Genomic DNA, 18,146 nt, shown 5'->3' on the forward strand with positions numbered 1-18,146 from the left:
GGTTGTGGTAACCTTGCTTTATTTACACTCCCTGTCTCTGCAGGATGCTGAAGCTATCTTTAACTGGCTGAGTGAATTCCAGCTTCAGCATTATACAGCCAACTTCATCAATGCTGGTTATGATGTGCCCACCATCAGCCGTATGACCCCTGAGGTGAGTACCAATCGGCACCAAGCTGCTGTTTGCTGCTTGGCAAGGCTCATGATCAAGGTTTTCTGAGCCGTGCTTGCACAGGTATTTTCTTCTAGTTGCACTGAAGAGCCTGCGGTGAAGGGCCAAAGCCCACAGCGTTGACCTTGGCAAGGTTCAGAAGGAGATAGAATTGTATAGCATGGGAGGAGACCATTTGGCCCATCATGCCTGTGGTTGGCTCTTTGAAAAAGCTATCTTATTGGTTCCAACCCCCTCTGCCTTTCCCTGTTTTCCTTTTGGAATTCTTATCCAACTCTCCTTCTGAATGCTGTGAAGATGATGTTGGAAAATCGAGGCTGTATGGTGTCAGATTTAGGTTTTTAAGAAGCTGAAGGTGATGGGGGAAGGATGGACTGGGAGTTGTGAGACAAAATGAGATGGAGTAGGAGACCTTGTGATGAGTATTGATTGAAACATAATAAAGATATAAGATGAAAAGCACGTCGAATTGAGTATTTACATAGAATCACAGAGATTTACAGCATAGAAACTTGCCTTACAGCCCAATAGGTCTTTGCCGGTGTTTATGTTCCACACAAGCTTCCTCCCGTCCTAATTCATCAAACTCCACTATGCTGTGGCATAATGACTGGTATTCCAGAGACCCAGGGTAATGCTCTGGGGACCCCAGTTCGAACCCCACCATGGCAGATGGTGGAATTTGAATTCAATAGGAATCTGGAATTAAAAGTCCAATGATGACCATGAAACCATTGTCAATTGTCGTAAAAACCCATCTGGTTCACTAATGTCCTTTAGGGAAGGAAATCTTCCTTACTTGGTCTGGCCTACATGTGACTCCAGACCCAAGGCAATGTGGTTGACTCTTAAATGCCTTCTGAACAAGGGCAATTAGGGGTGGGCAATAAATGCTGGCCTCGCCACTGACACCCACATCCCATGAATGGATAAAAAAGAACTTGACGGGTAAAGAAGTTTCTTCTGAACCCCCTACTGGATTTATTGGTGACTATCTTCCTAATTTTTGGTCTACTGTGCACTACCTCCAAGTGTGATCATAGCTGAACCATTGTAATATTGGTTAGACAGAGAGAAGAACATTAGGCTATAGGCAGAATGAGAGGGAGAGGTTGGAAGCTGGAAATAGGAGAGGGATCGCCTGGCACCCCCGGGGTTACACTGCGGCCGAGTTAGTGTTGTGACTCCAAGTGCTAGGCACCATCATAGGCTGACAGGGCACATGCTCCCTCGCAACCTCATTGGGTATTCAAAACTGTGGGAATGTGCTCGGAGGGTGACACTTGCTGCCTTAGCCCGCGCGTCCACCACGACAGGAAAACTACTGGGTGTGGAATGAAGATCCTACAGTGAATGGGGTGGATTCTCAGCCCTGCTGTACCCAATAGTAACAACTGACATGATCCTGTATACAGGACCTGACAGCAATCGGAGTGACAAAGCCCGGGCACAGAAAGAAGATTTCCACCGAGATTGGCAAACTGAGCATTCCAGAGTGGCTTCCCGACTACAAACCGGTAGGTAATCTGCATGTACTAGCAACTGACCCTGCCCTTTCCCACTGTAGTTTGCATTGAGTTTTTTTTTTGCTGATTCAGTTAATTTAGGAAGGGATCCGGCAGCTCCACTATCTGAGGTTTGAGTGACTCATGAACCAGGAATACCTCCCTCACTCACACTGCTTCTGTACTCTATATCAGAGAGTGTGACTCCCAATCCTATCTCCCAGAAAGGACCATATGTAACTGTCTCTTGCAGCTCATGTGATCTTCAATATCCTGTTTTTAAACTTTGATAACCAGTAATTGGCTGCTAATGGGACTCTGTGTCTGTACGTTTAAATAGAAAAGTAACTTCAGAGACTAGCTGTATTATCTGCACTACAAGTTAAGAATGTCCAATGTGATTGGCTGAAATTCATTCCTAAAATGCGATTTTCTTTCTTGTTTCTTCTTGTGAAGTTGATGCTCATTAAGGTAATGGCTGTCAGTGCTGGGAAATGAGCAGGTTGTCTATCATGGCTCCCAGTGTCAGCTCCAAACACTCCCAGGACAGGTACAGCATGGGTTAGGTAGAGAGTAAAACTCCCCTGACACTGTCCCCATCAAACATTCCCAGGACAGGTACAGTATGGGTTAGATAGAGAGTAAAACTCCCTCTACACTATCCCCATCATACACTCCCAGGGCAGGTACAGCACAGGGTTAGGTAGAGAGTAAAACTCCCTCTACACCATCCCCATCAAACATTCCCAGGGCAGGTTTAGCATGGGGTTAGATAGAGAGTAAAACTCCCTCTACACTGTTACCATCAAACATTATAGAGAATAATCCTCCCTCTACATTATCCCACCAGGTCAGGTACAGCAGGGCTAATCACCATAACTTGCATTTATTTAGCATCTTATCACATTTCTCAGGATATCTTAAAGCACTACAAGTTCAAACAGGCACTTTTTGAAGTGTAATTATTGTTGTTTTGTCAGTTTGTTGTAGAGTACAACTCCCTTTGCACTAAATGCATACAGCCCCCACCCTCACATGGGCACCTCCCACTGCACAAATATGAGAATTTGCCATTTCCACCTTGTGCTATCTGAGTGAAATCACCAATTGCAACCAAACTAAAAGACAATTTTATTTACACCTATGGATTCATAGCTACTAAGAACTAAGTTGAGTCTTCACAGAACAATCTCATGCAGGATCTTACTTTACCTTGCCTTTCTGAATTGGTTTGAACTTAGGTCTGAGAGTGTGAAAGGGTACTGTCTGACCTACTGCACTGCCAAGTGACCCAGGGCATTCTCTCAAGAAGCGTTTGGTCACGTCTTACAGCCCCCCCTAGCCCAAGGCAGAGCCATTCTCTCATGCTGTGGTCTGGAACTAAACCACATGAAGTAGGAAGATCCAGATTTAACCCGTGTGTGCCGAATTAACTGAGGTCAGCCAGGAGTGCAGCAGTGGGAGGCCGTTCAGATAAGATTCATAAAGCTGATTCCTGGGATGAAGGGGTTGTCTTAAGAGGAAAAGTTGAGGAGTTAGGGTCAATATTCATTGGAGTTTAGACAAATGACAGGTGACCTTATTGAAACATGTAAGATTCTGAGGGGCCTTGACAGGGTAGATGCTGAGAGGATGTTTTCCCTCATGGGGGAATCTGGAACTAGCGGGCAGTTTCAGAATAAGGGGTTTCCTATTTGAGATGGAGATGAGGAGGAATTTCTCCTCAGAGAGTTGTAAATCTTTGGAATGCTGTACTCCAGAGAGCAGTGGAGGCTGGATCATTGGACATATTCAATACTGAGTTGGACAGATTTTTGATTGACAAGGGAGCCGAAGGTTATGGGGGACAGGCAGGAAAGTGGAGTTAAAGCCACAATCATATCAGTCATTATCTTATTGGGCAGTGAAGCAGGCTCGAGGGGCCAAATGGCCTTCTCCTGCTCCTATTTCTTATGTTCTTAGTTCTGTATTTAAAAGCTCACACTCACTGAAACTGGCTTTGACACTGCACAAGCCCATTCCATGTAGCACCATTATCTAACAGTCGAAAGTGCTGGAATATACCAAGAATCTTAGGGCTGTGCAGGGGAAAATCAGGCTGGGTACCCATTACCAGATCAGGATCCAGTGACTCCTGCTGGAAAGCACACAATGGGGTGAGGGTTAAGTTTAGGGCTGTGATGCCTCCAGTAGTCGAACAGCCTGTTGCCACATGGGCACAGTCATAAAGAATGAGCAAGGTAGCAAACGGCACCCATGACACTGCACCCCTGGAAGATGGGAAACAGTTGCGGGAGAAGGGCTTTCCACAGATCTCAATGTACAGAGAGACGGGAGGCTCTTTAAAGTGTTTTGCTCACTTTTGTTGACTCTGTTTCGTAGGTGGATCTGTTTGAGTGGCTAAGTGCAATCGGCTTGCCTCAGTACCACAAGAAACTGGTGGATAATGGGTACGACAGCATCAGCTTCATAAGTGAGATCACCTGGGAGGACCTGCAAGAAATTGGGATCACACAACTGGGTAAGAGCGACTTTCATCCTGCCCCTGTGTTGCCTGTGCTGCTTCTGGACCTCCATTTGAGAGAACAATTGGATTACACTAATACCCTAAAGCATTCTCCCCGGGCTAGGAAGGGTAAAACCTGCTATGTTTCCTCCTACAAAGTGCACGTGCACAGGATGAGGATCACATCTGATGCTCCCTGTAGAGTCTAGAACTAGGGGCCACAGTCTCAGGATAAGGGATAGGCCATTTAGGACTGAGGTAAGGAAACATTTCTTCACTCAGAGGGTGGTGAACCTGTGGAATTCTCTACCACAGAAGTCTGTGGAGGCCGGGTCACTGAATATATTCAAGAAAGAAATTGATAAGCTTTTGGATATTAGGGGCATCAAGGGGTATGGAGAGAAAGTGGTAAAATGGCATTGAGATAGAGAATCAGCCATGATCATAATGAATGGCGGAGCAGGCTCGAAGGGCCGAATGGCCTAATCCTGCTCCTAGTTTCTATGCTTCCTCATGCTCACAGTCTATGCTGACATGTAATGATCATCTGGGTGAGGTTCAATGGGTGACTGCAGTCTGTGGGGGACGTAACCCTGCTTTTTTTTATCAGCAGCTTCGGGAAGGGCAGGGAAGAAAGCCGGGAGTTCAGAGTCTTTGTTTGAATGACTGGTTTGTGTTTCTGCAGGACATCAGAAGAAGATGATGATTGCCGTGAAGAAGCTTGTGGATGTGCAGAAGGCTTTAAATCAGGCGGAAGTGGAGGCCAAGACCGCGACACTTAGGCGCAAGGCGCCCAACGCGCTGGAGATTGTCACCATCGAGCCCTCGCAAGGTGAGAACGGAGAATGCCAGTCTCCTCAAACGCCAAAGATGCTAACCTTCCAGGACAGCGAGCTGAGCCACGAGCTGCAATCTGCCATGTCCAACCCTTGCTACAATTGCCAGGAAAGCCTCGTGATGAAGCAGGTCGGGGCCATCTCCCGGAGCCAGGAGAGCATTGGCATCCGATCCCGAGGATCTGGCCACTCCCAGGAGAATGTGCTCGGGAAGACCAAGATGGACAGCAAGTCCCAAGAAAGCCTTGGCAGCGGAGATGGGAGCAGCAGCAGTGGCAGCAGTGGCAGGACCACATTGCTCCCCTACTTGAGAGATGCTGCGCCAGTTCATATTGTTGGGCCACACCAGGAAAATGCAAACGGTTTGGGGCACAGCGTTGGAGGCAGTCCTAGTAAGGAGAGAAATGGGCCTGATGGGCGAGACCATTACCAAAGGCCTGTGCTACAGAAGGGTACTCCTGTGTTAAACCCGATGAAGACACTGCCTTCTCAATATCCACTTCCTCCGTCACCAAACTTCACCCCACCTCATACTCCAAGTAAAGGGAAGACAGTCCAAGCCTTTGTGTACCCACAGCTGCCCGTCAAAGGCAAACCATTTTGCTCAACACTGGAACCCTCCAAGCAGCAAAGCTCAAAGCCAGGGAACCAGGGCTTTGTCTACCTCCACTCACATTGCAGCATCACCAACGGAGGTGTGCCAGAGGATGGACCTCGCCTGAACCCTGTGGTGCTGCCAGGCGCTGTGCCAATTATCCGCTGTCCAGTGCCAGGCAAGGAGCTAAATGGAGACGTTTTCAGGCCAAAGAAGCGGTCACAGAGCTTGAACCGCTACGCCATGTCAGACGGCGAGCCAGAGGAGGAAGACACAGGCACTGGGGCCGTCAGTTCATACGCCACCCTCACTCGGCGCCCAGGGCGCAACCAGGTCTCCAAGAGCCAGTGGCCGACAGACAAAAACGTCAACCGCAGCCAGTCGTTTGCCATCCGGGGGAAGAGAAAAGGGCCCCCTCCCCCTCCACCCAAGCGCCTGAGCTCCGTGTCCAACTGCCAGGGGCAGGAGGCTGAGCAAGAGCCAGCCTCCAGCTCAGCCACCGTCCCCCAGAATGCGCCTGACCTGGTAGACGGGCTGCCCGTGCAACAGGAACCTAGTGAAGGAGCGGCGAGCAATGGCACTGGAAGCGTGAGGAGCATTGCTGCCAAGTTGGAAATGTCCAGCAACCCCGGAGGCCAAGCCAAACCTCTGACCCCACCGAAACCCTCCAAAGTGGAGAAGAGGGAGAACCAAGAGGCTGTTCCCAAGAGCCCCGAGCATTGTGGAGCTAGCTCCGTACCAACCAAGGCAGTGGCTAGACCGCTAGAAAAAGCGAGAGACTCTGCTAACCGGCGACGCACCTTGAGTGAGCCGGGAGTCAGCTTAGAGACAGACCCAGTTGCTGAAGCTTTCAAACCTGATGGGGAAGAGACAAAGTCGGACGCTGAGGATGAGGCCAAAGTTGGCAGAGGTGATCTCGAGGCCTCCTCATCCTCTCAGAATAGCTCCAGTGAGTGCATCCCTTTTGCAGAGGAGGGGATTTTAACCATAAAGCAACGGCCAAAACCAAACAGCGTGGTCAGAGGGGATGTAAACGTGGGCTCTGCAGACATGGGCACTGGCTCTGCAGCTATCAACAGTGTAACCGGGATGTCCGAAGACTGTGGTGAGGAAAGACAGGGCCACAATGTACAACTGGGCAATGGGAGAGCTGCAGAGGGCGGCCCAGCTCCAAAACCACCAGAGCTCCCTGAATTTAACCTGACAGAGTCTGACACAGTCAAACGAAGGCCAAAGCCCAAAGAGAAGGAGCTATTGCAAGCTTCAGTCACTACCCCACAACACCATGTTCTGATGCAAGGACCTCGATACGCGGAGGCTCAGGCTGTGCATATTGTGGACTCCAGGCCTCAGGTGGGCCCTCATGTGAAAAGTGACATGGACGACGATGCCTGCGTCGAGTTCAGGATTGCTGAAATTGAGAGGAGTCTCCAGTCTTTAGAGAAAGGGACTAAAAAGACACTGAAACCTCCTCTCTCTCCCAAACCAGCTCTTGCCTATCTCCAACAGACACCTAAACAGACAGGATCAGTGCCCATTTCCACCAGACCTTCTCTTACCAGGGGACCATCCACAGGTAACAGCATCACAGGATGTCTAATATGGGGAGAGGGTAATCCTTGTGCCTGGGCACAACTCTAGCTTAGACTGATGGAATGAGCTTCTCTACTTAGCTCCACAGTGACTCAGTGGATAGGCACCCTCTATAGTGCTGAGTCATTACAGACCCAAAGGCTCCATGGCTGAGACCAAACTCAGCTGAGTTTCAATTGGAGCAAAACCAGCAGCCTCGGTGCCACTCGGCTGGTTGGGCAAACTTCAGATGTGTGAACATAAGGTAAAGTCAGTGAGGCTGAGCTGTGCTCCCTTCCACAGTCCAATAGCTAGCTGACACTCATTGCCTGAACTTCCACATGATGAAGACTACTTCAATTCCCACTCTGGAGACTCAAGCATCTAGGCTGACACTGCAGTGCAGTACTGAGGGAGTGCTTCACTGCCCGAGGAGGCATCTTTCAGATGAAGCATTAAACCAGGCTCTATCTGACCTCTCAGGTGGATGTAAAAGATCCCACAGTGCTATTTTGAGGGAGAGAGGGAAGTTCTCCCTGGTGCCCTGACCCTTAACTAACACCCTTATAACTAACACCCTTATAACTGACACCCTTATAACAGAACTGGTCAGACATATGGTGTTTGTGAGATCTTACTGGGTGCAAATTGGTGACTACTTCTGCCTGCATGACCAAAGTAACTACATGTTTAATAGTGCTTCATCTTTTGTGTGGGAGATCAGTGAAAGGTGCTTTCTTAAACTAGTTGTTTGGTAGTACAGAACTTGAGTATTGCTGAGAAAAGAGACATGACGAAGTTTTTCGTCTTGCACTCATCAGGACACTTTGCAGGAATAACAATATAAAGGTTTTCCCCTTATATTAGTATTCTTGCAAAGTGTCCTGATGAGTGTAAGATGAAAAGCTCTGGCATGTCTCTTTTCTCAGCAATACTTTCTTAAACTGTTCCTCTGACTTTGATCTTGAAAAGTAGGTTGTTCGTTGTTTCATTTTGCCCTTTCTTTTCAGAATTCTGCCAAAATCAGCTTGCCTTTTCCACACCGCCCGTCTCCCCAAAGTCTACACTGGCACGAGGGCTGCCGTTTGCCAGTCCCAAAGCAAGCAGACCTCCCCAGGGCGGCAGCCTTGCCACCACAACAGCAGGAACCCCATGCCCTGCGCAGCAGTCAGGGCCCGCACTTGCCTCTGTGCCCATGGGTCCTGTGGCCAGGAAAGCAGGGCTGACAGGAGGAGCGCTCACAAAGTCTGCAGTGGAGGCCCCACAGGCAGCCCTGGCTCAACAGCGACTGGAACGGACCAGCACCTCGCTGGAGGCAGCTCTTCATGCCGTGGAGCAGAAACTGACCCAAGAAGACAATGGCAATGATGTGTAAGTAACCATTAGCAGCAAGCATTGCATCTCTACCTGCTAGTGAAGCGGTTATGTTACTGGATGAGTAACCTACACTGAGAATAGAAAGTAGGGAGAGAGAGAGCATATCGATAAATAAGCCAATCCCAGGGAGGTAGTTAATGTGCTGAATGACCTGCAAACTCATGAACAGAAAAACAAGAGATTGTCACTGAGAAAGAAGGGCAAAAGTAAATTTTTCAGAGGGCAAAAAGAGAGAAATCAACACAAAGGAAAAGGTGACAAATGGGAATAGGTTACATTGAATTACATGAAATGTGCAGCACGGAATCAGGCCATTCGGCCCAGCTGCTCTGTGCCAGTGTTTATGTTCCATATGAGCCTCCTCCTATCCCTCTTCGTCTCACCCCATCAATGTATGCTTCAAACCATTGCTCCAACTTATTTATTTATCCAACTTCCCCTTGAAGGCACCTATACTATTCACCTCAATCACTCCTTGTGGTAGCGAGTTCCACATTCTAACCACTCTCTGCATTAAGAGGTTTCTCCTGAATTTCCTATCAGGTTTATCAAGAACTATCTTATATTTATGGCTCCTAGCTTTGGGCACCCCACAAGTGGAAACATCTTGCTTACCTCTAGCCTAAGTTCTCTCTCCCAGTCTAAGATTCCTGTTTGTCTTTCAGACTTTGACCCCACTGAAGGTTGCACACCTGGAATACTGTAACCTGCCTTGAATCTTTCCTGATGCTGACTGACTCTCTGTGTATTTCCTAACATGCTTCATGAGAACCTGAGGGATTTGAGCAGGAGTAGACCATTCAGCCCCTCGAGCTTGCTCCATTTCAGTCCAATCACAGCTGATCTCCTGTCTCAACTGCACATTCTCACCCCCTCCCCACATTCTTTGAATCCCCATGAGTCAAAAATCTAACAATCTCAGTCTTGAATATATTCAATAATAGAGCACCCATAACCCCTGGGATAGATCATTTCAAAGATTCACCACCCTCTGAGTGAAGAAATTTCTCCTCATCTCAGTCCTAAATGATCACCCCCTTATCCCGAGTCTGTGCCATGTATTAGATTCCTCAGCCCAGGGGAACATCCTCTCAGTGTTGACCCTGTCAAGCCCCTTCAGATTCTTTCATGTCTCAAAGACATCACCTCTTGTTCTTCTAAACTCCAGAGAGTATATGGGCAATTTACTCAGCCTCTCATAGGACAACCCGCTCAGCCTGAACCTTCGCTGTACCACCTCCAGGGCTTGTCTATCCTTCCTTAATTATGGAGCTCAAAATTGCACACACTGCTCCAGACGCGGTCTCATCAAAGCCCTGTAAGACTTCCGTATTCTTGACCTCTACTCCCCTTGCATTAAAGTCCAACATACTATTTCCCTTCCTAATGGCTAGCTGTACCTGCATGTTAACTCTCTGTAGCTGCAAGTTAGCTCTGAGTTCCTTGTATGAATACAGTCAAGTGTCTCTGAACATCAACATTTACAAGTTTCTGGCCTTTTAAAAATAATCTGCTTTTCTATTCTTATGACCAAAACGAATCACGTGAATCACACACTTCCCCATATTATATTCCATCGGCCAACTTGTTGCCTGCTTAACCCGTCTGTATCTGTCTGCAGCCTCTTTATGTCCTCCTCACAGCTTAATTCCCACCAACGGCGGATACATTACTCTCTTGGTTTCTTTGTCTAAGACATTAATAAAGATTGTAAATGTTGAGGCCCCAGCATTGTTTACATAAATATCTGATCCTCTCTTGTTGCTTTTCCCTTTTCTTTTATTCCCCCAACCCAGCTCCATTTCCGTGAAGTCTGCCGGCAACATTTTGGACGATATTGGGAGCATGTTCGATGACCTCGCTGACCAGCTGGATGCCATGTTGGAATGAACCCCTGGGCCGCAGTTAAAGCCCTGCGGCAAAATGCTGACATTGTCCCCTTTGACCCCGATGGGAATGACACCAGTGTAAAGTTCCATGTCACAGGTCACCCACAGTGTCTGGAGAAAGCTCACGGGCATCCCAGGTCGTAAAAGACTGTGGCAGAAGCAGGTTATTGAATCGATTGACATTTGCTGCATCTTATTTTATAGGGATGGGCGGCTTTAAATGCTGCACCCCATGATAAAGTTTAGGCAGAAACTGCTGCTAGTATGAGGTGGCTGGCAGCTTTTGAACCCTGCGAGAACTAACCACAGAACCTCAGAAAGACTGAATTTTATCACATTATTTTTTAAACACATGTATATATTTCCCCTCCTGTCAGCTTCTGCTGATGCTGCAAAAGCACTTAAATGAGTTAAAGCACAAAATGTTAACCTGGGACCCCCCCCAGTGAAGAGAAGATTCAATCTTAGTCATGCTAGGCAAAGATCTTCAAGCCACCATCCCTAAAGAGCTGCAATTGCACTTGAAACGCAGGCGACCAGAGTTGGTTCAGCTCCCACAGCACTGGAGCCAGTTCATCTTCCGATATTAGCGGGCGAATTGGACACGCAGGCATTCCAAGCAAATCAACTTACAACGTGGCACTTTCCTTAAAGTGAACCTGACTTCCTGGAACTGTGTTTCTCAAGATGTTCCACTGAGTAAAATCTACTCTCTCAAGCTTAATACTAAAACGTCTACTTTTTAAAAGCCCGGGGAGTTTTGTTGCTCCAGGGAGCGGAGGATGTGATCGCAGCTTGGATATTTTGGAGCAGCTTTACACTTTTATTCAGAGCATAACTAATGCTGCAGGAAGGTCTGAGCAACTCACCTGCAGCTGAGGCTAAACTCACGCCAACTGGAAAGAGCACAGCATGATTTCTGGCCACACCCTTGTGAAGCACCTTTGGGACAATTTTACGATAGTAAAGGTGCTATATAAATGCAAGTTGTTGTTGTGAACCAAGGCAGACATATTGCAGAGGATGTAAACTTGTGTCTTGTTTGTACTGAGCCCTGGCACAGAGTCCAGTCTTAGAAGTTCAGTTTGAGGCCCCTGCCACTCACCAAGGTGGGAGGGGGGTTGTCAGTCTTCATGTGCATGTTGCCCCTGCCATTTCCTGATTACACACAGTCAGGGCAGTCAAAGCCTCCTGACCCTCAGTATTGAGGCGGGAGTTCGTTCCTCATGGGTTTGTGATGGTATGTGTTTGCCAACTGACAATGGGGTATATACATCCCTCACCCCTGCCCTGTGTTGTGTCGCCCTGCGTTGTGGATTGACAGGGAGATGTGTGCACTCTGGCACCAGACCAGCTGTGACAGTCACTGTAACACCAACACTCTGAGGAGCAGGTCCTGACACTACATATTGACCAATCAGCACAGGGTTCTGACATGAGACATTTGAAACAGAAAAGGAGGACACAAAATCTTCTGCAACCTCATTGAGGGATACCAGTTTGAAGAATGTCATAGTGGTGGCTGGGTACACCAAATCATTCCCAGTGAATCACTGTTCTCGGACATTCCGTTGGACTTTACAGTCAGCAGCTGCCATTAACTGCACCCCCCGTCCCGCTGACCCCCAGAGAAGGGGGTGCATCTTATATATTTAATTCACAGTTCAGTATTTCGCAAAGTAATCATGAAATAATTTGAGTACAGATAGCCTGAATCTTGCGACACACAGAGAAAAATATTTTTCTAAAAACTGGGAAAGGTGGAGAGCAGGATATTTAAGCTGAGTGCAGCATTGTTTGTTCTGTTTATCAACCTGAATCCTAATTTCATCACAGAATCTGAATATATCCCCTGTATCTCTATCTTTAGAAGCAGTTTATGTGCCTTTTCTGGTGTCAGTGTGGCTTGTAAGGGATGTGTGTGTGTGTTTAGCGTGCACACCTCTGTATGTGCACTTGTGTTGTGTGTATGTGTCTGTTACTGCAAGATGATTGCAGGCTATTGTGCCAAACTCAAAGTTTAAACTGTATTGGTGCAAACTTAGTGTGAACAATTCCAGTGATGCCAAACATGCTTCTAATGGTAAAAGATTCCAGTTCCTGGGATGCTATGGAGGAAAGGAGACAGCAGCATTAATCGTTAACCAGTAGGCTTTCACTTATCTAACTTGTTTTTAAATTCTCATTTTCTCCTCTCCTGGTCCTGATTATTGCCGGGGTTCCAATTCCACTGGTTCCCCGCTCCGTATTCAATACTTAAATGGTCACTCTTCATAAATGTTACACAGTGAGTGCTGGCAAACGATTAAACAGCGGAGAATGCAATGGGGGAGAGCACCACAATTGAGCCGCGAATATGATTAAATTTGCTGCCAAAAATGCCCCCCCTCCTCCAAGCCTGACATGCAGATAGGGGTCCTCAGCGTCACTTGGACTCAGGACTGGGAACATCCAACTTCAGGAGTCCACTGGCCTCAGTCCATGTGTGTCTTAGAAGATGGAATGTCCCAGACCTTTCCAAAACATTACAAAATTAGCTGGGGATTAGATAGAGTGAATAAGGAGAAACTGCTTCCATTTTCAGGAGGATCAGTAACCAGAGGACACAGATTTAAGATAATTGGCAAAGGAATTGGGGGGAGATGAGAATGTTTTTTTTCACACAGCCAGTTGTTATGATCTGGAATGCATTGCTTGAAAAGAAGGTGGAAGCAGATACAGTAGTGACTTTCAAGAGGGAATTGAAAAAGAAAAGTAGCACAGGAACTATGGCGAATGAGTGAGACCAATTGCGTAGCTCATTCGAAGATCTGGGATAGGTATAATGGGCTGGATGGCCTCCTTCAGCTGGTGACCCAATGAAACTTGGTGTTCCCCATTTTCTTGGCAGTTCTAAGTGTCTCCTGCCAAAGGGAGGGTGGAAGACCAGTAGAGCCTCTGTGGGGTGTTGAAGTTAAGGTTGAAGCCCTCGTGTGATTGCACGATCAGCAACCTCAATCGTGATGTGTCGATACAATGTCCAAAATAACTGTCCACCCTTGCCTGCCTATCGAGTTCCCTCAGTTCAACTGGGGAAGTGCGGGACGAGGGATGATTTACATACAGGCTGCAGTCGTGCATTTCTCAAGTGCTGCATTAATTGGTGGCGGTGGAACTGCGAGGGTATGGTCAGACTAGACACAGTCTACAGCTGCAGAAGGAACAAGAAGTTTGCTTTTGTTGAGAGTGCCCCTCCATGCCCCCCTGCTTGTGATACCTATTGTGACATTCCCTTTAGTTAAATCCAGAGCCGTAAAGCTCCCCTGTCGGTTCAATTGATAATCACATCCTCCTGCACAATACTAAAGCACATGGACCAAAAAATTGCAGATCTGATTCCTTGTCTTAACTGAGAGAGTGGAGGGGCAAGGGCAGGCGGGCAGCTACAGCTATGAATTGCCACAGCATCCCTTAGTTAACCATCAGCAAGCCATCCAGCTCCTCACCACTCACCCCTGCTGGAAAGTTGCGAATAGGTGAGGCCAGGCTTGATTTTGGTGCCCCCCATACAGTCGAATAGCTGCCAGATATTCACCTGTCAGGCCAGTCGAGGTGAGGTATTTGAGGACTGCCACTGTCTGTGAAACTGGTGCAACAGTATGAGTCAGCACCTTCAGCAGAGGGGGGGAAAAGATTAGGGGACAATAGGGATGAGAATTGGAGTTCCCTGTGCAACATGGTAATGTCACTGTGTTGAGCCATTGATGTTTTCTTGTGATTTACAGGCGACTATCAAGTGGGATGGTCGACCTGTACCCCAGGTGGCTGCAAACATCAGACAGAGCTCTTTCAACAGAGCTGGGTTTTGAGGCGTGAGAACACATCATTTGTGAGGCAGCTTCTTTACAGGGACCACACCTTTCTGTCATGGCATTGCCATTCACCATGGCCCAGCTCCATGGCAATGCTTCCGCTTTGAGGGAGGCAGGCACTCCAACCCCTCGATACTCGCTGCACTTGCTTTCAGTTGGTGTTTCTTAACGAAACATTTCTTTGTAACGATTGTGCTTTACCCGGAACCAGGTGCCTACAGGAGACGAGCAGGTGCCATGAGTTGCCTGTAGGTAAACTGTGACATAACTGCGTCACCTGTTTCCTACAACTAGGACACTGCCCCATCCCCAACCTTCACCTACTTTAGGTTCCTACAACAATCAGTGGGAACTGGTTCTGATTAGGGTAAAACAAAGCCCAATTCTGAATAACTACCTCAGTTGGTTGAAAAATAATGGCATTATCAGCACCCTGGTCCATTCCTGACTTCACTGATGCACCTGCCAGAAAGACAGACTTCCGTTTTTATAGACTCCACATTTCAAACCATATGATCAGCGAAATGCTTTGCAATGTGGTGACAGTCGACAGCTGTCTCTTTATGGAAGGTCACCCAGAATGTGTACGTTCTGCAGCAATAATAGTGCCAACCGCTTCAGAAATCACCCTCGTTGCATGATGGTCGCATGTGTACCCACCCCATTCATATTTAACATGCCTGAGCTGTCAGAGTCAGGGTTAATGTTAGAAACTGGGATGGGACAAGCTCCAGAGAGAGCAGCTCACAGTGAGTGGATGTTTGTGCATCAAATCGCTCCCCACAACCAATTGCTCCCTTTATACTTACTGCGTTTGTGAGGTTTGCTGTGATCCAATGGCCTAATCATAACAACAAACGTACGTTTATACAATGTTTTGTAAGTCTTTAGGACGTTGCAAAGCACTTTGCAGCTAAAAAATTACTTTTGACGTGCAGCCACTGCTGTATTGTAGGCAAATGCAAAATTAAACAAGATCTCCCAAACAACAGAGATAAGTGACCTTTTGACCTTTCCACCCATCATCCCATCCCTCCTTACAACCAGAGCCAGATAATACTTTACAGCTGGGCCCATAACTGTGTCAAAACTGCCTTTGTTACGTTTCCTGTAAGATTTCCATAGCCAGAAGTGATGTTCAGCTTATTATAGAGACTAGCTGATAGTCTCCAGCATGCATTACACCAAAGGAAATGCAGGGTGTGCCCATCAATCTCCCAGTTTCCTTCATTCAACAATCATTGAACTTGAGAGCTAGTTGTCCTCATTTTTCCCTTCCAGCCACATCCTGCTATTATCCCATGTTATATCACAAAAACGTAGCACAAGTCCATGAGGAGATTGCTAAATTCAATCTAAATCAATGTTAGTGACTCAAACAGGCTTAAACTACATCAGAATAATTGTCACTTATCCTTCCTAAAACTACCAAAAGACAAAGAACTTGCATTTCCAAAGCACCTTTCACAGGCCCAGGATGGGCCGATTGCTTCACAGTCAGTTCAGTAGGCTTTGAAGTGTAGTCACTGTTATAAGGAAATGCAGCAACTAATTTACACACACCAAGCTCCCGCAAACAGCAATGAGATAATTACCAGATGTATAAGCATTTGTGGTCCTATCAGTCTGTTGTTCTCCATATTCCTCTGCTCATGAAGTACCCTTAGCACCCGGAACAAACTAGTGAATGGGATCACACAGCGATAGGATGCAGTAGCCTAACTTTCACTGTGACATGTCCAAATTGGGAGGTTCTGGTCCATTTGTAGGCAAACACTAGATTCTGTAATATTGTCATGGTGAAAAACTGTGCTACATGCTATGTGTTATGTCACCATGGTCATATAGGGTGTATATAGCCTGATCCAAGCACAATTCCAACTGCAGATTCCATTATGTAAATAACTACCTGCTCCCACCTTTGAGAATATATTTATATATATTTTGAAACAGATTTTCTTTCCTCTCTCTCTATCTATATATATATACATATATATATGTACCAAATACTCTAGTCAGATAAATAGCAGCAATAGAGACTGAGGAGTTGGGGGCTACACTGGATTTAGGAACAGATACAGTTCTGATCTGCTGTGAGATTCATTCGAGATTGTGTACAAAAGTTATGGAATACGCAGCCTGCTGCCAGCAAAGGCACAATGGGGCAATTGAATTGAGAATGTTTTGAGCAATGTAAAAGCTTGATCTTTGTAAATTACAGCTTACTGACTTGTGTATTATTAATGCAAATGTGTTCAATAGTTTATTCTAAAATTTCTAACATTCTGTGTGATCAAGCACTGTTTAATTTTTATTGGCTTGGCTAAAACGATATATAATGTAAGTTATTGTTCAGGATTGAGAAATGAAATCAATGTGCCTGACTAAGAATGGTGGCTATTTTCACTTTGGCCTGGATCGCTTTCTATTTGTTCCATCTGTGCTTATGCAGGTTCTGCCACATGCATCATGTACATGTCTGTCATGCCACCACACCCCGGGATAAAATGGGGAAAAAAGCTGCTTGTTCCTTGATAACAATCCCGGCAGAAGGCGGGTGAGGGCCATCTGGGTTTGGCAGTGATACTCAGATCACCACCGCCACCACAGTACCTGTACCTGCCCAGTCCAGTACCTGCCTATGCTCACTGTTGAAGCTCACATGGGATGAATTGCTTACTTGGGAACAATATCGAAGAGTAGGCCAGGGCTTGGCTAAAACGATATATAATGTAAGTTAGACCACCAGGGAGGAACCAAGGTGGAGGGAAATTAAAGTCAATGAGTTTAGCCACTTTCAAGCACCACCCAAGTTTTTGAAACTAGGTAGCCAGTAAAGCGCCTGTGCTCCCGTGCAAGTCAAAGGGTTCAATATTGACTTGGGCTGGCAACTGGTGAAGAGGACTCTGCCATTTTAAGGTTTTTGGCCTCATTTTAAATCTGGCAAATGAAGTGAAGGATGATAAACTGGCCTCGGTGCAGCCCCGCCCCACCCCACTCCACCCCTACCACACCACATTCAGGCCTCAAGATCAGGTAGGGCCAGCTGCCAGCAACACTCATTGGTTCCATTATAGAACTGGTGGGATTGTGCAGGGTCCAGCCACTCACCAGGTTGGTCAAAACTGACATTATGATATAGGAATCTGATTCCCATATGAGAAGAGGCCTATGGCCTGAATTAAGCAGGTAAGTTGGACACTCAGTGGTAAGCCTCTTTTAAAACGGAGCTGGCCACACCACTGATAAGAGGGGTGGCAGGGAGTGGGGAAAAGGCTATTGACACCATTTTGAGACCATTCACACCTAATTAATGCCAAGCAAAGGGAGTCAAAATCAACCCCAAGTTGGCTGGTGCAGCTATTGTAAGGCAAGTTCAGATGCCTGTACCACATTAGAAATATGATGGAGTGCATTATGAACAAAAGATGCCAGTGACATTTTGGAGGATCATTAATACTGTATCTGCCTGTCCAGTGTGGACACCTTGTCGTGGTGACTGATTGAGATACTGCCTGGCTAACATTGGACGTCTAGCTGGAAAAGCAATGCTGCCAAAGCTCACCGAGGCGTGGAGACCACCTGCAACAGAGATCTGATCACGGGTATCTGTTATTCTATCTATAAATCACCTGAACATTGCAATTAGACTTCAGTCAATAACTCACTCAGGGAATCCATGAATCTAAATATAAACTACAACTCCTCTCAATTAACTTACAACCTCATTCAATGCTTTCTGTTAATCTATATATAAACCACCCAAAACTGTTGATTAGATTCCAGCTTGTAAATCATTCCCCAGTATCCACTATTCTATATATAAACCACCTGAATTCATCA

General features: G+C 46.7%; 1 protein-coding gene across 3 annotated transcripts in view; it reads left to right on the top strand.

Moving 5' to 3' along the window:
• The window catches only part of caskin2b (CASK interacting protein 2b), a 421,869-nt gene extending 405,175 nt beyond the window's left edge, over positions 1 to 16,694 (top strand). For all 3 annotated transcript variants that reach the window (XM_078570791.1, XM_078570794.1, XM_078570793.1), the window contains 6 exons: positions 44 to 154; positions 1,588 to 1,689; positions 4,060 to 4,198; positions 4,869 to 7,190; positions 8,197 to 8,557; positions 10,360 to 16,694. In XM_078570791.1, the coding sequence (XP_078426917.1) occupies positions 44 to 154; positions 1,588 to 1,689; positions 4,060 to 4,198; positions 4,869 to 7,190; positions 8,197 to 8,557; positions 10,360 to 10,453 (3,129 nt within the window). In that variant the 3' untranslated portion in view covers positions 10,454 to 16,694. The remainder of the gene's footprint in view (positions 1 to 43; positions 155 to 1,587; positions 1,690 to 4,059; positions 4,199 to 4,868; positions 7,191 to 8,196; positions 8,558 to 10,359) is intronic.
• Positions 16,695 to 18,146: the final 1,452 nt, after the last annotated feature.

Source organism: Cetorhinus maximus, chromosome 24 (assembly GCF_964194155.1).
Source record: "Cetorhinus maximus chromosome 24, sCetMax3.hap1.1, whole genome shotgun sequence".
In the NCBI taxonomy this organism is placed as follows: domain Eukaryota; kingdom Metazoa; phylum Chordata; class Chondrichthyes; order Lamniformes; family Cetorhinidae; genus Cetorhinus; species Cetorhinus maximus.